The 24084-nt window shown below is 40.7% G+C and overlaps 1 protein-coding gene across 1 annotated transcript in view; it reads left to right on the forward strand.

Annotated features, from left to right (window-relative positions):
• Window positions 1-522: 522 nt before the first annotated feature.
• RANBP9 (RAN binding protein 9) overlaps window positions 523-24084 on the forward strand; it is a 37534-nt gene continuing 13972 nt past the window's right edge. The window contains exons 1-5 of the mRNA XM_052697791.1: window positions 523-1197; window positions 9148-9259; window positions 18615-18667; window positions 20460-20627; window positions 24046-24068. Of these exons, the coding sequence (XP_052553751.1) occupies window positions 771-1197; window positions 9148-9259; window positions 18615-18667; window positions 20460-20627; window positions 24046-24068 (783 nt within the window). The 5' untranslated portion in view covers window positions 523-770. The remainder of the gene's footprint in view (window positions 1198-9147; window positions 9260-18614; window positions 18668-20459; window positions 20628-24045; window positions 24069-24084) is intronic.

A 24084-nucleotide genomic window follows, 5' to 3' on the forward strand; every position in this document is an offset into this window, starting at 1 on the left:
CCTATTTCCTGCTCCGGTGCTTGTTCTCCAACCACCTGGCAGCTAGAAATGCTGCGTGAAGCGACCGATGTTCCAGGCTCAAGACCCACCCGTGAAAACCCCTTTCTGTCTTAAACGCGTCCCAAGCCCTGCCTGTTTCTAAGAGGTTCTCCTTCACGTGAAACAAACACTGCGAGCAACCGCTTATGAAACAACGGCGCTGTATGCGTGGGTAAAAAGATTCGCCGAACGCCCCGCCACCCGCGCAGCCCCCTCCGAGCCGCCCTGCTCCACTCCCCGCCAGAGAGCGACACCCACCCGCACCAGCGCGAGAGGCGGTGGCAGCCGAGGAGGAGGAGGGGCGGGGCCGAGCCGAGGCGCGGCTGACGGGGGACGCACGGCGGCGCCTCGCGCCGGGGCTGGACGGAGGGGGCGCGCGCGCGCGCGAGACGGGAGGGAACGGGGAGGGGAGCGCTGGGGGCCCGCCCCGCCGCGGCGCCCGGCGCGCGCTCCCGGCCCGCCTCCTTCCGCCAGGCGCCGTTCTCCGTGCGGCGCTCTCTCTCTCGTCCCGTTCCGGCCCGGCCCCGCTCCGCTGCTCCCCCCTCGACTCCCATCGGGCGGCCCCACCGTCGTCATCGCTCCCGCCCCTCGCTGCCAGGAGCTCCGGCTGGGGGTGACCCGCCGGTAGGGCCGCCTCGCTCCGCGGCGCGGGGCCTGCCAGCCGCTCCGCCTAGAGCCGATCTGTTGACGGTCGCCGCAGCGGAGAGGAGGAGGAGGAGGCCGGAGCCGGGATGTCCGGGCAGCAGCAGCAGCCGCCGCCGCCGCCGCTCCCCTTGGCGGCCGCCGCTCCCCCGCCGGCGCCGGGGGTCCCCTCGGCCGCCGCCGGCCCCGGCCCCGCGCCGGCCGCCGCGCTCCTGCTCCATCCTCCGCCGCCGCCCGCCACCGCCGCGCCGCCGCCGCCCGCCACCGGCGGCACCGGGCCCGCGGGGGGCGGTGGGGCGCCGGGTTTGACGGCTGGGAGCGGCGGCGGCGCCCCGGCTGCTTTCCCGCACGGCGACCCGGCCCTGAACGAGCAGGAGAAGGAGCTGAAGCGGCGGCTGAAGAGGTTGTACCCGGCCGTGGACGAGCAGGAGACGCCGCTGCCCCGCTCCTGGAGCCCGAAGGACAAATTCAGTTACATCGGCCTCTCGCAGAACAACCTGCGGGTGCACTACAAAGGTGAGGGCCGGGGCAACAATAACAGGAAATAACGCTCCGCGCCCTCCTCCTCCTCCTCCTCCGCGTCCCCCCGCTCGGCTCCGAGCTGCCTTGCCCCAGCCTCGGCCGTCCCCGGGTCGGGGCGGCGCCGGGTCTCGGGGCGGCGGCGGTGCGGGGCTCCTTCCTGCGGGGAACGCGGAACCGGGGGGAAGGGAGAGAGGGGGAGGAGCGGTGCGTTTAGGGGGGTGAAAATGAGATGAAGCTCTCTGAGCTGGTAGGGTTGTGAGAGGAGGGGGTGGCCGTGGGACTTGTGTTTGCTGAGGCGGTTTTGTAACTTCGTGCCTCCTGGTTCAACTTGCCGGTTCTCCGAGGAAAGATAAAAATCGAACTGCGTGCGCGTACGAATCCGTGAGAAGCGAGCGTAGGAAACCGGCGAGTGTTGGTTGTTATGAAATGTCATAAAAGCTGGAAACGCCGGCGTACGCTCTGACCTGAAAAAACACGGCCACATCTGGTGCTCCAGGCCTGCTCCGAGGGGAGAGTGCTGAGCTTCAACACCGTTTCTGCACTGGCTGGCGGCGAGGAGCCGGCTCCTTTGTCAGTGCCCAGCGAACGGGAGGGGAGGAAACAACCCCGCAGTCACCCTTCTGGGGAGTGCACGGTGGTGAAATTCAAGTGAAATCCCGATAAACACGTTACTGTTTAATCGCAGGGGGAAAACGGCAACACAAACACATGGCAGGATTTGGCTGCTGTGAAAGGATTAAATGTACTCTCTGGGACCTTTTTTTTTTTTTTAATAGAGAGGCTTTATTATGACATACAGAATACTCTGTTAAAAATGCTAAGTGTGCTGTGCCGTATGAAGCTAGTGTGGGAGGCTGGCGACCAGCTACAGAGCAGGTTTCTGGGAGGCCCCGAGTGATTTAAGGACGTGTTATTTAATACCCAACTTCACATTTCCTGGCTTTTGTTCAGTTTTTCATGACCTTGTATTTTTAGAAGCGTTTTGTATTTTCTGCTGCTTAGTGGCTGCAGTCGGTTCGTGTTGGTTTTGTGTTTTTTTTTTTTTCATAGGATGATCATAGCTTTATGGCCATCGAGTCTTCCTGTGTGTTCTGCTTTGCCCTACTCTTTTTGCTCGTGAACTAGAATTTAGAGACTTTCTGGTCAGCCAGTGTAATTGGAGAAGTATATTTTCAGGCTTTATTTGTGCTATTTCTGATTTCCTTCTCTTTGCCTTAGTATTAAACCAGAAATGTGTTGCTTTCAAGAGATTACAGCAGGCTCTGTGTGCCTCTGAAGTAAAGGCAACGTAGGAAATGCCGTGGATGCTCTACCAGAAGTTGTGAAGCGCAGTTGGTAGGTTATAGCAATAAAACGCCTTTGCTCTTGCTCTTAAGTAATAGTAAGTTGTGGAGGTTGGAGAGTTCTTAAATTAGCCTAGGGGTCTGTGAAAAAGAGAGGTGTCATGAATGGATTTTTCTTTCTCCCAGCTACAAGTGGGAGTGAATGGCCTCTCAAGTGGCCCCTCTTTTCTCCCTGGGAGCTGAATGGTGGTGGCTGTGAAGGCAGCCCCAGTGTGTGTTACCAGCCTGGCAGCTGGGCTCAGCAGTGCAAGGTATCGGGCACTCCTACCTGAGGCACCATGGGGGGAAGTCACTGAAACGTTTGCCGTCTTTTTTCACCTCCACGGATCCTGCAGCCCTATGAATGCAGTAAAAGGGAGGAAGATGAGGAGGTTCAGTGAGGATCCTAAGAGCAGGTAGCATGCAGAAATGTGCGTAGTATCGTGAAATGTTGTCTCTACAAATCAGCCGCAAGTAGAGGTCTCTAAAGAAAGCATTCAAAGTATCTTCTTATAGGATATTAGATAACTTCAGAAGCACCAAAAAGGCCAAGCTTTTGTGAAAGAATGGTAGATGTTTTTATTGAAAATGTGAATGATGCGTTGGACACAGATTAAGATCTGTTGCTGTGGACTGAAGTATCCAAGGAAGGGGGAGAAGATGGGTCTGGCCAAAGAAGCCAGTGGTCAAAATTGGTTCTTCTCTTTTCTTCTGTTAATGATGCGCTTTCTCAAGCTTTCCCTGCTGCTTCTGTAGTTTTTTTGACTACAGAACTGTTTATTCACCATTCTGTGGTGGATAGGAGGCACGTTTTTCTGTCATCAGAGGACCACAGAACATCCCAAATTGAAGGGACTTGCACAGGACCACCTGAAGTTCAAACCCTGTGTCTGAGAGCATTGTCCAAATGCTCCTTAATCTCTGCCAGGCTTCACCCTGAGTGCGTTGGGGGTACTTGCTTCTGGAAAGATAGTGTGTTGGGGTCAGGAAACAATCAGAGGAAACACCTTCAAAGTGGCTTTTTCATATCGCTTTGTAATTCTGATGTGCTGGCATATTGTGAAAAACTACGCTTCGTTGGTTTCCTGGAGAAATTACGGTCCTCTCTCTGGGGTGTTGAAGATTTGTTTAATTTTCTTTTCATATCAGTGGACAACTTGTCTGGAGATGCGAGCTGCTGGAGGTGTCTCTTTGTAGCCATTGCAGCTGTTGTGTTTTATACTGCCTTTCTGGATCTTGTAGGTTTTTGCAGGTGTCCTAGGGTGAGCTTTAAAAGCCAGACTTGCTGCAAACCCAGGTATTGATCAGGGTGTAAAGATTTAAAATCCACTGTACTCTCTGGTGTCAGGATGATGGCACTTTATATTTTATTGGGGTGAACAAAACTGGAGGATCCAGTGCTCACGTTCTTTTGTGTTACCCCACAGAATCATAGTAAATTACTTGAGAAGGAAGACATACTTGGGGAGGTGGTAGAGGAGATGCCTGAGCTGGCATGTTGTTTATTGGGTGTAATTTCTTTCCACAGTGATTTATTCTGGTACAGTTTTACAAATTCTGGCTTTTGTTTAGGAAGCATTGTCAAAATCTGGATGTGGTACTGATATACATTGGCACTGGTGGTACTATAATATATTAAAGACTGTACCCCAGGGCATTCTTGTTTTCAGATGGACAACAAATGTATGTTTTGGTGTTGCTGCCAGCTAGCTGTCCAAGCTGATAAAGTTAACACTGTCCTTGTGACTGTTGTTTGTAGTATCTCTACGTAAGGGAGAAGAGAAAAAAACAGTACCATGAGTAGGATTTGCTTAATCTCAAGTAGTTGTAATATTAACAGCTCTGAACTGAAAGAAGGTGGTAAAGGAAGCACAAGAGTTTAGAGCAGTCTTGGACCAGTGTATGCTATGTGTGAAGTAGTTATTAAACCAGTTACTTAGCTATTAAGGTAAGAAAGACATCTTCTAAAATATTTCTACACATGTACTTGGAATTACCGCTTGGATCTTGTGGACAGCAATGTATGTGAATGATGTATGTAATATGTATGTTCCAGTAGGCAGGCAAATTGATTTCATTAGATAGTAATCTATACAATGTAGTATAAGGAGATAAAAATACAGACCTAACCAAGGCAGCAACCAGGAAGGAACTTGTATGCAGGAGTATGTAAACAAACCAAGCCATTAGTGAGAAAAATCATGGAAGGCCCTCTGGTAACTTCACTTGTCTTGTGACAGCTCTCAAAAAAACAAACAAACAGAGAAAGCAACTGACAAAAGTTATGCAATTTTGAGAAATTGGCCATTGCGTGAACTTCTTCTAATGTGTCGCAGGCCAGAAATCTTAGCCAGGCATTTATTTACAGTGCAGTTGCCTTTGAACTGTCTCTGGTGCCAAACTAAAAGGATTCTATTTTATTTTCCAGTGCAAACTCTGCCTCCCAATTTCTGTAACAAACAAAAGGGGATTTTATAGTAATAATTCTGTGTTGTCATTCAGTGATGCAGGGATTGTGTTAATTTTACTGGCAGAGAACACTTGAAGTACATTCAGTACTCCATGTAAGACATAGTACACAATGTCTGCTTTGAACACTCTCATAGCTCTGAGATGTCTTGTTTTGTTAAATGGGGATGGAAAGTTGAAGTAACATCAGTAATTTGCTCACGTCTTTTTTTTTCTTCTCATTTCAGTAAAAGCTTCTCCTAATGAATCCCAGAGATGATTAGGCCCTGGCTATTTAACTTTTGTCAGTCTGAACGAGTCATTGAACCACCTGTTGGAAATAACTTCAGTTAAGCTTACGTAAACTTCATTTAGGGATTTAAACTGTATAAGCATGTTTACCTCTGTTGAGGTCAACATTTCAGTAGACTTCAGTGCACATGCACAACGCACTTGGATTTCAGTTCAAAGGACAGATTTTTGGAAGTTGAAATGTTTCCCCCAAATATGTTTTTGTCTGAATTAGCTCTTTCAAGTAGATGGAATTTAAATTTAGATGAATTTCTATTTAATCTTGCTAAAGAGCTAATTATACTACTGTTAGTAAAAGTAATTAATGTGAATGACTGCTTAAAAAGAAAATTAAGCTTTACTTAGTAAACACAGACTTGTAGCTGCTGAACATTTTTTAGTGAAAACAAAATAGAAAGCATTTGTGGTGATTGAACTTGTCTGTGATCTGGTGTGCTGTGTAAAGCCTAAGCTTTGTGTGCTTGTTTTCCCTTCTTCCTCCAATGCATCTGTTTGCAGAATTGTCATTTTAATGCTGGAAATGAATTTTCAGTACTGAAGATGTACAGTTTGTTTTAAGGCTTTATCTGTATCTTGCAACTGTGGAATAACTCTACTTTAGGTTACGCAGAGTCGTGTTCATATAATGCACTTCAGGCTTTTGTGACCTTTGATTCAGAAGTTCAGAGCCGGATGTCCAAGGTACTTTTTATTCAAAAGCAAAGAGGTGAGGATTCAGATCAGCAAAGAACACGGTAGAGGTGTGCCAAGTTTGTGAACTGCCTGACTCCCTCAGAGTCCCATTGATGGCAGTGGCCATAAGAGCCCAAGGGAAGTTGTAAACGATTGTAAACACCATATACGTCAGGCATATATGGTGTTTCTGTGTTTCCATTTCCAGCTATTATAAGGTAAAGGACATCACAGTTTCTCAGTTGTTTACTGTTTCAGAGATTTGCTCGTTTTCTGCTTAAACTCCAACATTTATCTTGTCCTTTGGTAAGAAATCTTGCAGCTCAGCCACCCGCAGTGTAAAGAGCCTCTATTTTGTTTTAAAGTTGGCTGATAACTAGCTTATCTTGGCTCCTCACGCTGTCTAACATAGCTTAGTAGTACCAGAAGTCTCAGCTAACACGTTGTGGCAGCGTAGAGGTGTTTGGAATGTTTGAAAGTAGTCAACGGCTTGATACTATTGACAATGTTGTTATAAATAATAACTAAGTAACTGCAAATAAAAGCAGCGTACTCAGGTAGTAAAATAGGATTTGTGGGAGATTACATGAAAAGGCCAGCAGTTCTAAATTTAGGTTGTCTTTTGTTTAAATGGCACGAAAGCAGGTCCGGATACTGACTTCCCCAAGCATGTTGTTTCACCACATGAAGTGCTTGGCAGTACTGGTAAGGTAATCCTGGTACTTGTGCTCGTGTGTGGACTTCTCATTTGCACTGTGACAGCTGTGTGTGGCTGTGAACTGGATCAAAGAACGGATCTGCTGCTTAAAAAAATCTGGTGGGTTTTGTAAAGCCAGATCAGTGAATTCAATCTGGTTCATGGTATGTCCTTGCAAGTAGGCGAGGGGGTGTGAGGAGGGAACTAGTTCCAGGAAGAGGTGCTAAGAATATCTTGGGTTGGTATTGTGTCCAAACACTTTATGGTTTCCAAAAAAAAAAGCCTCCTCAGTAATAGGTATACATTTTCAATAATATTTGTCTAGTTGCTAATGCTTTAGGCATCTATGTGGATGACTTTTCCAAATAAGGAGACTGACTCAAAGTGAAACTACAGATTGTCAAGTGCATTGAATAATCGAGGGAACTTCTGTCTGTTTTAAAATAAAAAGCTAAGGACACTTAAAAAGAAGGCCATCCTCTCATGTTTTTAAATTAGTGCTTCATTTAATCAGGGGTTGCCAAATTAAAGGAGTCCCTCAGAAGTTTCATGTTGTGCCTGTGAAGTTTTGGGGTGCCTTTTTAGCTGAACTATTTCTGCGTACTGAAGAATGATAATCTAATTTGTAGTAGCTAAATAGTGAATAACCAGCACATGAAAACCAAGGGAACGTGGGGAAGCTGTAGGGTTGTGCATTTGGTTATTGCTTTGGTTGACACTGCCTGAGGAGGTAATTTGCCAGTTGTGTGCTGTCTTGTATGGAGGAGTAAATTATTACTTCTTCCTCATCTGAGGAACACGCAGAAGGTAGTTAATAAGTTTAATATAGTAAAATATACAAGGTGATCAAAAAATCTTGATATAAAATGTTTATTAATGGCACATCGAAGTGAACGGTGCATTTGCAGCCAGGAAGTTAAGGCAGCTGGCTGGGTCCCTTCAGGTTAGTAATACACTGAGGCAAACTGGTTATGTCACAAGAGTGTTGTGGGTCAGACCTGAACTGAGTGAGCGATGAGTTTGCTGAGCTAGAGAAGTTTTTTATGCAAATGCTATTGTGGTGAAGTGAAGAGCTTTTCTTGGCTGAATATACGTTGTTTGGTAAGAGATGGTGGGTGCTAGCTCTAGGCAAAGAAGCATTTACTGCATTAGCAACATCTACACTAGAGGGCTCTGTAGATAGAAGTTTAGTAGCATAGGTCAGCTGTGTCTGATTGTTCTGACTGGCTGGGCCATTTTCCTGCAGTTTCTTGCTGTGTGGCTGGGCTTCCTGCATGTGGGATGTATAATCTGTTCCTAAGCAGTAATTCCAGTATTAACACCGCTGGAAGAAGATATTACTTTTTTTTTTTTGTTTGTTTTTTGTTTTTTTTTTTTTTTTTTTTTTGCATATTCAGATTGATTGGTCTCCAAGTGCCAGCAGGCCTCCCTCTCTGGGCTGGAGGTGGCAGTGCTGAAGCCTGAGCCTGGCTCTTTCATTTTTCATCAGACCCACATTGAGTCTGGCAATGGGATCTGCGTGCGTTTTTCTTATGACAGTGACAGTCTTATTCCTGGACAATCTGCTGTCTTACTGAAAAGCCTCCTGCCAGATTCCACTTTATTTTTATTTTTTTAATACTATATACTGGGTTCCAGTATATGACTTGAACACAATAGCTGAGGGATTTTGGTATGTTCAGGGAAGACTGGGCTTGCTTGAACAGGTTGTTGCTAAAAACAAGTCAGCAGGCCTTAAGCCTGCTTCCATGTGGTCTGTGGAACAAAAGGCTTTGAAAAAGGTGATGCATCTGGAAGAATCACTCCTAGCAGATTGTAAATAGCTCTTGGGTTAGGTTGAACAACTTGAGAGTAGGCAGGAGTTGAGATTTTTGTTGTAGAAAAGCTGGTATCTACTGAGGCTTGTAAGGAGTAGGAACTATATTAACTATATTAACTGCAGGCTGATGTTAATGTTGTCCTGAAATAGCATTCAGAATGTGGAAGTGAATTGCAAGTCACATAGCCTATAAAGTGACTGATATACTCTGAGAAACGTTAGAATTAAAGTGTCTTAAAATTAACCTGAAGATTCAGTAGCAGTAAGCATTAGAATAAACTAGTTTGTATCATTTTCTCAGTCTATAAAAGTGAGTCAACACTGTGTTTGAGAAGTCATGCAGGACTTTTAAATCCAGGTGGGCTTTTCTCAGCTGTATGACTTGCTACAGTGAAACTTTTCTAGCTTCCTGTTGCATAGTTATAGAACTTCTAAGAGTAATATATTCAAAACTTCTCATAGCATGCTTAGTTGCAGTCCATGTTCCTGTAATGGGAGCTAAATACTGGAAGAGAATATGCCAGCATAAAAATAGGGCTAGCTAGAATACTGTAAATTGCTTGCTTGCTACATAAGCCTTTTATTTAGAGGAGTTGATGTGCATACCTTTGATTTACCTTGCACAGTTATTTCTAATACATTTTCATTGTGTTCTGAATGGGACTGTTTTTCAGGTCATGGAAAAACTCCAAAAGATGCTGCTTCTGTTCGAGCTACACATCCTATACCTGCAGCCTGTGGCATATACTATTTTGAAGTTAAAATCGTCAGCAAGGGAAGAGATGGGTGAGTAATGAATGCATTATTAATTATTACTTAAAATAATGTTTCAATCATCTTTCAGTCAACAGATGTTTTTGGTATCAATGCTTTTTTTCCATATGTTAACAGTTTTTATGTAGCATAATTCCTTATTCATGAGAAGTTACACTCTGATGTTTGGTTAAGTAAGTTGACTGTTGTATTAATCTTCCACAAATCAGTGTATGTAGTGAATGCCATGATAACATCTCCTCCTTTGCTCTTGACAGGGGAGTTGGGGTTTAAATGACTTAGTTTGTGTGTGCTTTTACCTTTAACGGTGTGGTATGTCTGTACAGACACTAGGTAATTTTTCAGAAGTGTTTAGGATGTGCAGCTGATGAACTTACCTCTGTAGTGCAGTCTTTTAATACATGCTCTATTAATTTTAAAAAGTAAAATTATCCTTAAAGCTACTTTTTATTCTGCAGTTATAAGAGTACAGGGGGGTGCTCTGAATGGATATCTGGGAACTTGTCACTATAGAAAGAGCGAGAGTGAGTGAATGAATACAGCTGGTATTGTGAAGGAATATTTTGAAAAGCTGGCCTCTCAGTATTGCTGTTGCCTTTGAAGGCTGTGGTAGTTTGTTATCAATTCTGTTCTCAAAAGTTCTCTCTGGGAGACTTCTTTGCTATCAGAATCTTGCACCTGCAGTTGCTGTTGTCATATTGTGAAGACCTAAGTATCTTTAAGTTAAGACAGTAGTAATTAGTGTTTCTGGTAATGATTTGCTATCAATTTTTTTTTTTTTTAACTTAAACACTTGAAAAAAATCTGCCCTTTTGCTGGCAGTTAAATAGAGTACTGTGATTTGCTAGCAATGCTATGCCTTTTCCTGAAATACATTTGTGCCTGTTAAGGTTGGAAGTTGTTTTCCTCTTTCTTATTTAAATGATGGACTTTAAAATGCTGCCAATGTGTATGAAGGACAGAGTGTTGTTTTACCAAACCTCACGCTTAACCCTTTGCTGCCTTTTAGTTGCTTCTAGTGCAGAAGGTTGTTTGGGGCAGTCTACAAAAGTGGAAGCCACCTTCAAGAATTTCAAGATTTGTGAGCTGTCTGTAACTAAGACTTGTGAATTAACAAGTGAGCCGTTCATTTTCTTCATAGTGTGATACAGCATGGGTGCACAGAGCCAAGGCCAAATCTAGCTTTAGTTGCTGAAGAGCAGGAACTGGCGTGGGGCCTCAGTGGACGTTTCCATCTCTAGACCCTGCCTTCAGTACCAAGAGACTTTTGACAAGATGCAGTGTGAATCTCACAGTTCTGTGTTTTCCTGTGTTCAAAATAATAAATTATTTTCAAATTATTAAACTGGGGAATATAATGCAGAGACATACAAGTAGGTCTACAGAGAGCAGTCTTATAGGCTTTATTAGTTCTTTCTCATTCCCTGTTGTTTCAGCTGGCTGGCTCCACACGCAGTCTTAACATTTTTTTTTTTTCTTCCTGGCATCTGGTAATGGGAAAAGAGTTCATGAAGACTACGACTGTAGGGGACCAGCATGCAATTAATATGATCAATTAGTTGGAATGCCTTACTGTTGCAAAAGAATGTACTTTCAAGTCTGAGCCTGGCTGTGGAAGCACAACAGCCCTTATTTTATGGTGCTGTATAAAATAAAATCCTGGACTACTAGAGGCAACTTGACTATCTGTCTGCAAGATTAAGTACAGCTTGCAGCCTTCATAAATGCCAATGGAGAATATAATGCTGTTTGAAATTCCCTTTGGTAGTGGCCTTTACTTTTAGTGTTTGTTTCTTATAAATGTACAGCTTAAAGTATTTAATCAATGAATTAAATTATATGAGCAAGTCTATCAGCATTCATGTTTTGTGTACTCTAGCATAGTGTGGCTTCCCTCAAATCATCAGAACCTCTTACTAAAAACCTTGTCTAGGAGATCTGATTTTTTTGTCACCTGAGAACTTGGTGGTCCTATTACTGGACTTTGATCTTGTTTATCTCAAGGTTCCTGAGCAATCACAAAGCTGATTTTGCCACCTGTAAAGTTGGAGCACAGCTCCTTTTTGTATAGGGTGTAGATCTGACAGGGCTTCCACTATGGTTTGTTGTTCTGTCTGGGAAGCAGAATTGATTTTGTTGCTCTGGTGACCTAGGCCACTAAATTCTGTATGTATCTGGGGGATCGTAGTCTTGAATAGGAATTTGAAAGTGCATAATATATTCATTTTGCGTAGTAACCAACTTGTAGGCATACCAAAGAAACCGCAAAAGCAGGCTTACTAGGAAATAAGAAATAGATATGGAGGTTAGTGATGCAGAACAGATGAAGAGTAAAGTTGTTTTTTGATAATAAGTGAGAAATGATAGGGCCGTGCAACAACTGGTGGTAACAGATGAGAAAAAGGGAAGTGAGAATGAAGTTTAGTAAAAGTAGTAAGGTTGAAATATCTTTCAAACAACAACTGTTTTGGCATTTGTATAGCACTTGGCATGAAGAGCCATAATGTCCTTTATGTGCTGCTGTAGTACAGATATGTGAATAATTCTTATCCAACTTTTTAAAGTTCTCATTAGAAGCTGTCATACTGTTTTGTAAGTATTTTCTGTTCTGCATTTCTTCAGTTTTTTTTTTTAATTTCATGCCTCCTTTTGCAGTCTGAGGACCTCTTTCTGTTCTCCTTTTTACTTTTGCTTTGTTTTGCTTGGCCTCACGTGGAACGTTGTGGGCAGGGATGTGAGTGGTTAGAGATAATAGCAGTAGGTGAGTAATGGATGTAGGATGGGGAAGAGTACAAAGGTGATCTTTACAGTCGTTACAGGATATGTTAGGAAGGAGACTATTAATGTCAATAAGCTATATCTGGATAACTACTGAAATCTCCAGTTAATAGAAATTTATTTCAAAACAAAAAACCTAGTAAATATGTAAGTCAGATCTGTTGCAGCAATTGATTGCAAAATATTATGATATGGTAGAGGAGGCTAAACATAGCTATAAGTTAAGTTTTAAGTTCATAACAGTTTTTAGTGTGAAATTGCTGTCAGAGAACTAGAAATAACAAATGAAGTTTTACTGTAATTTCTTACAACTATGGTTTTAGTGTCATCTAAGTTTCTAGAGTAGGGGCTTAATTATACCAGCATACATCAATGGTCTGGGAATGGAAATGAACAAGGATGTGCAAAGTCCTCTTCTTGTGACTTGGGAATCAATTACAGTCCCCTTACTTTCTGGAAGTGACCCCCATGTGTCCGTTCTCTTTTCTAGGCTGGTATGTGCAAATGAGAATATATCCACTCTCAATTCTTGATTTCACTTTCCTCATACTGGCTTATCTGAGCCATGCTAATCTTTTGCACATGTAGCTCCTCTGGCTTCGTGTAAAGGAGAAATGCATCTGCCTTACAGCGCAGCATTTTATTTCAGATAGCAGCAAATCCCACCCTCTTTTTGCAACTGGACGTTCCTTGCGTGATGCTGTCATGGTTTATGTAAGCTCTAGTGGTCTGTGGGCATTCTTCTTTAGTGATCAGGAGTCATCTGTATCTCTCTGTTAGGAATCCGTGAGCTTTACTGTACCCTTTGGTTGCTCTCTTTGGGCACTCTAGGCTTAAATATACTCCAGTTTCACTTTCCTAAGGGCTGTCTGAAGGGTGTCCAGTGGCTACCAGAAGCCAAATGCTGTCCTGTCATTCTGTGTTATAAATAGCTTGTGTGTGTATCGCAGGGCGATCATCCGTTTCTACATGAGTTTCAGACCTAGGCTTGTTGATATGTGCAGTGAATCTCCTCTTTTCCAGTCAGAGCAAGTTTTTTGTTGTGTTTACGGTTTTTATTCTAAGCTGTGGTTTGAATGCTTTGTGGTGATTCAGCCATGAAAAGCAGCAGTCTGAACACTCGCTGAGGTCTCTTGCCCTGTCCCAGTTTGTAGCTGTTTGTGTTAGCTACACGATAAACCTGAGTGGGTAGCTTGTTCTCCAGAAGCTGACCTCAAGACGGAGTTGTTTTTTAGCCTAATTAGTTCCCAGTATGTCTGTTTATATGGCAGCGTACAGAGAGAGGGCTTCTTGGAGCAGAAATCAGCATCTGCCCCCTGGTAGGGAGGGAATGCCATTTCTGGTTTTAGAACCAGCTCATGCCCACCTAATGTTAGTTCAAATGCAGGATTTAATGGTTGTCAAGTCTTTCATTTGGAGAGTGTGGTTGTGTGTTGCTTTTTTTTTTTTTTTTTGTCAGTTTCCTTCCCTGGGCAAGTAAATTTTTGGGGAAAATGCATTTATACTCAATGTCTTTAATTCTGCCCATTCTTTATCTCGTGCGCTGATTTGTAAGCCCAATTTCGAACAGTGGGCAACTGATACCATTGCCGTTTATTTCTAGGCAAGCTTTTGTACTTTTAGAACATCTGAGGAAGATAAATGCTTAATTATATCCATTTAAAGGATTTTATCTTCTTCTTTTGAGAAGAATGAAATCAGGAATTGGAAATGCGAAGTTGCCCAGAAGAAGGGAAAAAAAAAAAGCAAAGAACATGGAGGTTGGAAAGGCTGCAGTGTTTTTAGCAGATAGCACAGAGCTAACACCTCTATGGGAGCAACTGTTCTGTAGTGGGTTGTACTGATGCAAATATTTACAGACAGGCTTTGTATTGCACTTGTAAGATCTGCTAAACGTCCTGTACCAAAATCAAATGTTACAACAACTCACAGGTGTATCAGTGTGGTTTTTAGCAGTGTTGCCTTATGGCTGTTTTTAAACACTGTGCAATACAACTAGATTTCTGTTTTGGCTATGTTTTGCAGTATGCATGGTGTATGCGGTGAGGTGAGTGAAGAAATAAGTAGCTACTATCCCAAAACATCCTGGTGAATTACATTTCAATTTCCATGGCACCCATGCCTATGGTTTAGGCAGAATTTTAGCGTGTTTGAGTGATGTTTGTGACATCCAGCATTGTGCTGTCCTTTAAAGTATGTGTGTAAATCTTTAAGCAGAAACAATGCTTTCTTGCAAAAAATATTGCTGATGCAATAAGTTTCTTTTCCTTTTTGGCATCCAGTGTACCTGTTTTCTTGTAAACAAACCACAGAAAAATCTTCAGTTGCTGTTTTCTTTGTGTTTGTTTTGTATGCTACTAACCTAACAGAAAGACTTCGTGTGGTCTATTTTTGTCCTTTTGTTGTGTCCTCAGAAAGCAATTATTTGTTGCAATAACAGTCATCTGTTACCACAACGTACAATCTTCTCTTACTCTCTGTTTACATGTTATTGGCATTCGTTAGCAGAGTACTTGTTTTAATTCTACTTCATACACAAGAAAAGTCTGAAGTAGCTTTATTATCTTAATGCTCTGACTTAATGCAGGAGGAGATTGGATTATGAAATAGCTCTGCTATACTGTAGCACTGCTTCGTTTTTTATCCATGCAGGTGACAATTGTAGTTCTTTCCCGCTCGTCAGATGTTTAAAAGTGCAGGAGGATTATTGAGTTGGTCAGAGATACCTGTAGCTGGAACAAGAAAGGGTTTTGTTTGTTGATGTTTTCTAGAAATTTAAAAAGAAAGTGTAGAGACTGTCTCATTTCTTGATTTCTGCTTCCTACAGAATCGTAAGTTATTCCTTTCTTACAATGTTCAGCCACGTAAATAAACTGCACAGATGACACTCTCGCTGTCTTGCATTATCTTATTGTCTGTGCAGCTGTTCTTTTTTTGGCTGCAGTGTCACCAGAAAGGCTTTTGTTCTCAAGAAGTGTCACTAGACAGAAATGGTGCAATCTCAGAAAGTGAGAGGGCTATCTGAAGGTTGGAACAGTAAATAGCTATCTCTAGGATCATTACAGGAAAATGGTACAGGAGTAAGTTTCACGCGCTGCCAAAGATGACTGTCTGATTTTTCTTTTCCTCTCCATGTAGAACTAGATCCATCTAGTTGGGTTTATCATGTTCAAAATACTGTTTCCTTGGCAACATTTCACAAAATTAAACTTGTTTTCAGTTTGAAATGAAAGGCTCAAACTGTCTATGGCATATTTTGAAACACTTAAATAGAGAGAAGTTTAACAGCTCGTATCTTATTGTGAATGTGCAGACAATAAGAGTCTCAGATGAGCACATTCCTACAAAATTTTAATGCAGACTAGCTCTGTGAAAGATGAAATTTGAATACCTTCTTGGTATGCTGTATTTCTGTGCACTGCCAGTAAAGACAGTGTAGAAAATAACAGGAAGATGTGATTTGGACTTTGTATATCCTTCCAGTCAGTCGGTTGTGTAGCCTCTTAAGTTCAGTGTTAAGATTCTTAAAGATGTTGTGTTTTTTCCCTCCTCGTACCCTTTTGTAAGATAATAACTTGACAGTAAAACAAACTGCACTGGTTTTATGACTGAATTGTTTTCAGCACGTGTGAAAATTGAGGATCTTTCAGTTGCCTTATTTATGAATTTAAGGTCCCGTAGTGCTTGGACTACTTAGGTCATTTTCTTACACATATTACAGAAACTCTGGTTTTACTACTGTATGGTGTTAAGTTGCTTTCTTCATAGCCTGGAGCTGCTGTAAACCTACATGCTATAAAACTTTAGTCTCCAGCAAAAATGTGAGTTTAGCTCGTTATATGGAAAGGCTCTTGAGGAAGAAAGAGTTATTGTGAGCTTAATGCTTCTTATGCATTTCACTTGAAGAAAGCCCAATTATTTTTTGTATTAGTGGAGAATAAAAGTACTTAGAATAATACCTGCATTTTTGATGTTTGCTTTTCCATTACTTTGTGGAAAACAGTTGAATCTTAATTTGGGTAATTCTTGTCACTGAAGCAAGTCTTACTGCAGGTAATGACTATGGGCTTAAATATGAGCTAAACTGGTTTATAAAGCAAACAAAAATCTTTCTCAAATTATGAAGCTTAGTGTTGCCAGGAAAAGAAATTAAACAGTTGCATGTAGCAGTTTGCATCAGTACAACTTGTGTTGATATATTTTATGACATCTAAAACCTGTACATCATGATACCATTTCACCCCTCAATTTACAGTTGTTTACCTAGTTGACTAACTACACATCAACCAGAACAGATGGTGTTAGCCAAATTTTGTTCATTTCTCAACTGTAAATGGTAGCCATCCCTTTCTCCTTCTGAAGGGTGTCTACAATAGACGTGTCAATATTTAAAGTGTTTTAATCTAATTTTAGTTGAATTTCAATTGATGCCGTGCCCTTTTGATGCAGTGTTGTTACCATTCAGCAGTCCTAAGTGAATCCCAGAGAAAAATACATCCTGTAGACATCCATCTCCTTGCCAATATGGTGTCAGCATTTAGTCACCACCAATGGCAGAATCCTTGTTCCTGACTGTATAGAGTTTGCTGGATATCTTAGTCAGTGACTCCACCTTTACCATTGTTAGCAAGCTAAAGAGAAGGCTCAGAAGTTGCAGCATATGTTATGAGGACATGGGCTAGTGAAGAAACTGAGTAGGTGAGGTTGGTGGGTAGATTTGATGATCTTATATGTGTTTTCCAGCCTGTATGATTCTGTGTTCATCTAAGGGAAAACATAGGTAGTACCAGAGTTTCCTAGGTGATCATTTTCTATCAATTATCTTCTATTTTTCTGTATAACCTAAATCTTGTCTCTGTAAGAATACTGAAATGTACCTTAGGTTGGTTGAATGTTTTTTAAATTTTTTAAATGAAAGGCTTTCAGCAGTTGATGGTTATCTAAAAATAAAATAAAAAATGTGTTGAATTGGCCAAGAGGAGGCTTTACAATAATGGATTTTCAGTCTTTACGTGAGAATTCTTCGTGCATCAAGCTCTACTGTGCTTACTTTTTAATACAAAATCAATGGTTTTCCACTTGTTGCTTTCATTTATGATTGTTGTCTCTGCTGTAGTGGTGTCTTAGTGATGTAATTCACAATGCAGAAAAGACTGATGCTTTGGTTTGTTGCCTTTTTTGCTTCAGCTCTTCAGTATCTCTAAATGTGATATAAGCAGTACATATGTTTGTGAGGTTCCATTTCACCCTGTTCATGAGTTGGAGGGTAAGAAAGATTGATACCGTAATTAATATAGCAGAGGAGGGCTGATGTAGAATGTCAAACATAGAAGCAGATAAGGTTACTATTGGAGATGATCATTACAAAAAGCAGAAACCCCTTTATGCAGTTAAATATGACTTGTGTTTTCCTGCTCAGTTTCATTCTATATAGAACATATTTTAAATAGCAGATTAAGTTGTGTTTTCTAGTAGAACAGTTGCTTTAAAAAAACTGCATTTTACTAAATGAGAATACAAAGGTCATGCTTGTTGTTGTGAGCTATTTTCAAATTGGTACAGGGAAATATATTTTGTTAATATGGCTTATCCAGTATTTCATGGTGAACTTATGCTAATTAGTTTGAACTGTTGTCAAAAGAATTTGTGTGCTGTGATAATCTAAGAAATGTGAAGTTTAGGTGATGCCTGCTTTGGTTGGTTCTGCTTTTGCTTTTTTTGTTTTGGTGTGCTGGTAAAAGCTGAGCTTTTCATTGTGGTGTTTTTCTTTCTGATTTCCTTCCATCGTGGTTGTGAAGTAACTTCTGCTTAACAAACAGAAGTCAAATTGATTTCACTCGCTTGAAATACTGTTATTGGGAGGGTGGAAGTGGGTGATTATTTGTTTTGAGTTTCCTTTATTTGCTATGAAATGGCTAAAAATTGTATCGGACACTGAATATCAAAACTTTCTGTAGAGCTGGCTCTGGAGTCTGATTGACCTAGCAATAACTTGCTTAGACTTAGGATTACAGCAAAATAGAAAAAAAAAAAAAATTAAAAAAAATTAAAAAAAATTCCCTCTTTCCTTTGCCAACAGATTCCTAACAGCTAAGTAATATTACTGTTAAATGTCTTAAGGTAGCATTCTGCTCTGTGATCCAGGCCTTTAATGTTTTAGTTTGATCTTCCTGTGAGTGTCACGCGAGGATGCGCTTTGCTCCTGAAAATATGCAGTTTTCCTTACATTTCACAAAATCACTCAATCCAGACTGCAAAACAGGATTGCACGCATTGAATAAAAATGTGATTAGGCCACTTTCTACATTCATGCTCTGAACTTTTAAGTACTGTCTGTATTCTCTATGAGTAACCTAAGATGCCTGGAAGAGAAGAATGTAATCCATCTGACAGAGACTGTCTATACTAAACAGTGTATAGCAGGAATGACTTTTCTGTTGAGTTCTCTTGCTGTGGTGCCAGTATTAAAGGACATCTTGGTGGCTTAATTGGTGTATGATTAATGCATACAGTGCTTCTTGACAACATCTCCCATGTATACATATTTTTGTAAGAGACATAAATTTCTTCTCTTATTTCATTTTTACAGGTACATGGGGATTGGGCTTTCGGCACAGGGTGTCAACATGAACAGGTTACCAGGTATGTTTAGTACTTTTTATATTTGGTAGGTTCATTTTGATTTGAAATCTACTTGAGCTTCATAGGAGAGTTCTGGTAAGCACCAGAGTGTAGCATGACATCTGTGTTGTATCTGTTTATCTGCAGCATGTAGAACTTGCAGGTAGAAAGCTTTGCTTTCTGTTGTGTTACTGCATATTTGTTCCTGTACACTGACAACAGGTTATGCAGGTTAGGCAAACAAATAGACTTAAAAGTTTTAGTCATATTTCCTGATATTTTTTTTTTTTTTTTTTTCAAAAAGCTATAGATTTCCTTACTCTGTAAACTGTCATGATAAAGATTAGCTCTTAAGGTAAAAAAACTTTCTTGTCAGACATGGAATGAGCTCTCCTGCTGTCACTTAGACTTTTGCATTTCCAACCTCAGTAAGAAGGGCGTATGACACAGTTTCAAGCTTTGACTGTTCCATTGCTGCACACAGTCAAGGACACAGTCTTGCTAACAGCTGTCAATAATATCATTGTATAGTATTTAAAGAAGCTCTGTGTGCATGCATGTTTTTCTGTACATTGTTAGTTGTCTTTCGAAAAAAGAAAACTGTTTTCTTGGGAAACTAACTATATACAGAGTGTGAAATCATGCCAGATTGACTTTTGAGTGACCATGTTCTCTCTCTTTGAATATCAGTTAGGGTGCTGTACAAACAATTTTTAAAGATGCAACTGATCAGTGTAACTGCATTAATTTTGAGTATTTAATTTACTGGGAGATGCTTAATTTGCCAATTGAAGCTACAGTGTAAGAGTCTGGCATGGGTCATAGTGATTAAGGACCTAAGTATGAAAATACATTAAAAATTTTATGCAGCAAATTGAAGAGAGAGAATAAACCCACAGTCATCTGCTAAAAATAATTGTGGAATTGTCAGTATAAACTCTTAGTCATAATATATATTACCCAGTGGAACTGGTAGCTTGTGTTAGAGATCTTGCTCTGTCATTTTGAATAAGCATTTAATAGAACTGTTAGGAAATATTTTGTGGTGCCTGAAAGTTTATTCCCTTTCTAGGAGTTTTTGCAGAGTGTTGAATCAGAAGCTGTGAATTTGTTTAGTACAGCAGTGAGGTTTCTTAACTGGTTCTACAGCATCTTTGCCTACAGAATTAGTGCCATGTTTGCATACGTAATGACTTGCCTGCTGCCTGTGACTTTCATCTGTATCAATATTTTTTTTTCCTTCTTTTTGTGATGGAGGTGGCAAAGCTTAGGGCCACTGTAGTCTAGAGACTCTGCTATTATGCAGAAATTGTTTGCTGACAAGTAGTCATTAAGAACGACCAGGAACTGAAGTATGGTTCCCCAGAGATGTATGTTTGGGTTTTAGGAAGAATTTGATTATGAAATATGGAGGCAACAGTTTGGTAAGATGAAAGGAAGAGCAGGAAGATCTTCACTGCTTTTGAGGAGAGCATGTCAGATGTACAGATAGCTTTGAAATTTCAACATTGCAGCTGAGGATGTTTTTGGTGTTGATAATTTTGCATGTTTGCTTAAGGGGAAAGTGTTTTCTAAATTTGTATTGCCTTTTAAGTACTGCAAATGGAGCCACCTGTTCAGCCATTTTGATAAAAGAAGCTGTTGTGATTTTTTTTTTAAATGAAACAGTTCTGTTAGTTGCATAAGAAATCTTAGACAGCTGAGCATAATAATTGATCTTTCTATCCTGGTTAGAATATACTAACTTTGCTCTGTCTTTCTGTTATTTTTGTAATAAAGGAAATGAACAACTTGTAAACGCTTTGTCCTCTAGGTTGGGATAAACATTCATATGGTTACCATGGAGATGATGGACATTCATTCTGTTCCTCTGGAACTGGACAACCCTATGGCCCAACATTTACTACGGGTGATGTCATTGGTTGTTGTGTCAACCTTATCAACAATACGTGCTTCTACACAAAGAATGGACATAGCTTGGGTATGGAGAAACATTATCTCTTAATGACAGCATTATGTCTAGAAATCTGATGCTTCCTACGTATTTTAAATCAGAAACAGCTCATGCTAGGAGCGATGTATTTGAATAGTTCTTTCAGTAACCTTATATTCTATGAAATAAATGAAGAATTGCAAAGAATAATTTCATACGTGTTGTATGCACTAACATGCCTTGTGAATTTGGAAGGATTTGCCATAGCATCTCCTTCCATAGGACTTACATTTATGAACTCACAAATACTTAATGTTCATAATAGAAGTCAATTGATAAGAGTATTGAAGAAATGGAGAATGGATACATAGGTTACTCTGAAAGTAATGCCTTCCTCTTTATTTCCACGCAACCTGAAGTTGATACAAAGAGCACAGTAACGCCATTTGTGAGAGCCTGTTTTTAGCTGCAAAACTCTCATTTTCAACATAGCCACCACTGTTAGTTGGGTGTTTCTGGCAGCCGTGAAAAAGTGCATGCTGCACTTGTAACAATCTGCACTAGCAAAGTTTAGCCACAGCCACCACTGCTGAAATGCACCACCTGCTGCCTCACTGTGCTCGAATCCATTCTTTGGTCTCTAAACAGTCAGCAAGCATCAGTGAACGTCAATGAGTGCCATTTTTTCCACATGGAGGAAATCAGTGACACATCTTTGCTTCATCTGTGCTTCCAAGGCAGGCGCCGTTCTGTCAGACTGCCCCTCTGCTGCTGTCTGCTGCACTGCGACAGCATGTGACAGAATGTTGATAGGAAGGTTCAACTTCTACTGCCATACCACCAACATCTGCCTCTGATGTTGCAGGATGGCATAGTAAAATGGGAGATGTTACTTCTGGAGCAGCTTTCAAATTTTAAATTCATTTCTGCTGTATAGGGAGCACTTAACCTTCACTAAGCCCTATATAAAACTAGCATTATTTTGAGCAAATCTTGGAGAGCAGTGTCTCTTGGATTCCCCATCTGGAGTCATGTGTAGTTGGGATATTTTCAGGAATTACACAAATTGCACTACCACTAAGCCCATAAGATACTTATGGTACACTTTAGCATTGTGCAAGACAAATAGTTCTAGAATTTGAAGATGGTTGAATGTACAAGAATGCAGTAACTTAATGCAATTTAAGGAGCAAAGTGTAAAGTAGTGTAAAGAGAGAAAAAAAAAATCAATTTCCTGCATTAAGGAGAGAGTAGGATCTCTTTACCAAGTCCCAAGATCTTGGAACTGTGCTGAAGGAAGTAAGAAGATTCAAAGGATAAGGCTCAGAAAAAAGAGAAGCTGTCATGGATAGAAATGTGATAAGGAAAAGAGAAGCTAGCTTGAAATGAGATACTGAGATTGCAGAGTCTTAAAGTCATTATTTAACTTTCTCATGTTTCCAAACATGTAGGAAGTTTGGAAAGTAGTAAAACGAAGGGCATGGCTTGAATTCTCTCAGAACAGAACAGTTTGCTCTGGCCTTGAGCAGATGGATCTGACTTGGGAGTTCTTTTGCCTGCTACTTGAGCAGGGCTACGATGCCTCCACAGGTTTCTTTCAAGTAAATCTGTGATTCTATCATGATTTAATATAAATGAATGAGTATGCTTGAACCATGCACTGTGTAGTGATGTATTTGAAAGATAAGACTGATGTTTTGTTTATTCTAATGTTTAACTTGGTTAAAGCTGAGAGGAGTAATCTACCTTCTTTCATCTTTTGGAACTAGTAGCAGTTGTGATCACGTGCACGGAAGGGCTTAGTGGGAAGGAGTAAAAGTTCTTTTTCAGTGAAGGTCTTAATAGAGACTAGATTAGGCCAACTGTGAAATTAACACTCCCAAGTGACAGAAATCTGTTTAAAGAGGGGAATAGAATGGCAAAGAGGAGAGGCAAGTAAAATGTCATCTGTAGCAGAGGGTCTGATAAACACTTTGTGGATTTCAGAAAGAAACCTGTTCTGATGTGGGCTTTGCTAGACTGACTTTCTAAAACTGGAGTTCTGATTCTCTATTCAGGGGAAAAAAATGAATTAGAGGTTTGTGTTGTTGCTTCTTGTTGTCTAGGATTCATAAAATCTCAAATCAGACAACACAGTTTTCTTTTCTGGGCTGCAGATGTAACAGTAGTATTGGGGATCTTTGGCTCAGTATGGAATTTCATGCTTCAGAAAGGTCTAAGCTAAGATTTTTGCAAATGTGAAACCCGGGATTGGATGAGGAACGTTCCCCTTCTACCCCCTCTAAAAAAAAAAAGAGGGAATTTGGGAGAGGAGGGCACCAGAAACACTTGCCTCTTGCCACTTAACTGTTTTTACCTTAATGATGGTTGTGGTTGTTTTGGAATAGAATGAGTTGGATTTCAAAATGTGTCAAATTTTTTTTTATAACTCTTCACTTAAAAATAAGTGAAAAAGTAGTAGGTAAAATGATAGATAGCTTTGAGGTGTGATGAAAGGAAATATTTACCAGATACGTCATCCTTTTGTACCAAAGCTGTAAGAACTCAGTTGCTCTCAAGGTTTGAAATCTTGGTGAAGAATGGAGACAGAAAGCAGTGGTGGGATTTAGGACAAAAGGTTAAAAGCTATGTTTTAATCTTACATTTGAAAAGGCAGTGATTATGAAAATAAATACAGGTTTCAAGGGGTAAGTGGATTTGAGTCATTATGTACTTCTAGAAGAAAAAAGTTGAAGTCACAATTCCAACAATTAGAAAAATACAGAGTACTGTTACTATTTGGCTATTTGGAGAAGTAAACCTCCTCCTATTTATTTTTAAATGATAGCTTTTTTCCCCTGATCTGCTTGAAGTTCCTGAAATGCACGGAGGTCAGATTTTTCTTTAATCTTGAGATGACAGCATCGGTGTCTTGGTCCTGTGGGTGGGTGGATAGATGCTTTTAATTATGTAACAGAATATCAAGCTATTCTGATCACAAAAAAGTCACCCTGGGGTGAGCTAGAGTGAAACATCTACCATCCTTGTTCAGAGTATTACAGGCATGTGCTGTTTATAGATATTGCCTGCTTACAAAGAAAAATAATGGCAAGCAAGACATGGATGAGCCTTGACATCTCAATATTAAGACATGCACGTAGAAGGTTTTTCCCTCTAAATTTTAATCTGTAGCAATAACCTTCATATTTCTTAGTCTGCATATCTGCATGATGCTTGCTAAATCTTTGGCCCTACTGGGAAAAACTGTGGGCAAATTATGTGCTTTTGAAAGAAAATAACTTTTTGCCAAATGTTGTTGTTCATTACCCAAGCGCATCAGTTGTGCCTGAGCATCATGAATGCCATCAGTAACTGCTTATTTTGAGATAGTTTGGGTGAGTTTTCTGAACGTGTGATGATATACTTAAGAAAATGTGACTAGAAGCCAGACATACAGAAACTAATCTTAATTTTCTCCTCATTACAGGCATCGCTTTCACAGATTTACCGGTAAGACAAGTGCATT

The sequence above is a fragment of the Tympanuchus pallidicinctus genome, unplaced genomic scaffold, assembly GCF_026119805.1.
Source record: "Tympanuchus pallidicinctus isolate F22 unplaced genomic scaffold, pur_lepc_1.0 scaffold31, whole genome shotgun sequence".
Lineage (NCBI taxonomy): Eukaryota > Metazoa > Chordata > Aves > Galliformes > Phasianidae > Tympanuchus > Tympanuchus pallidicinctus.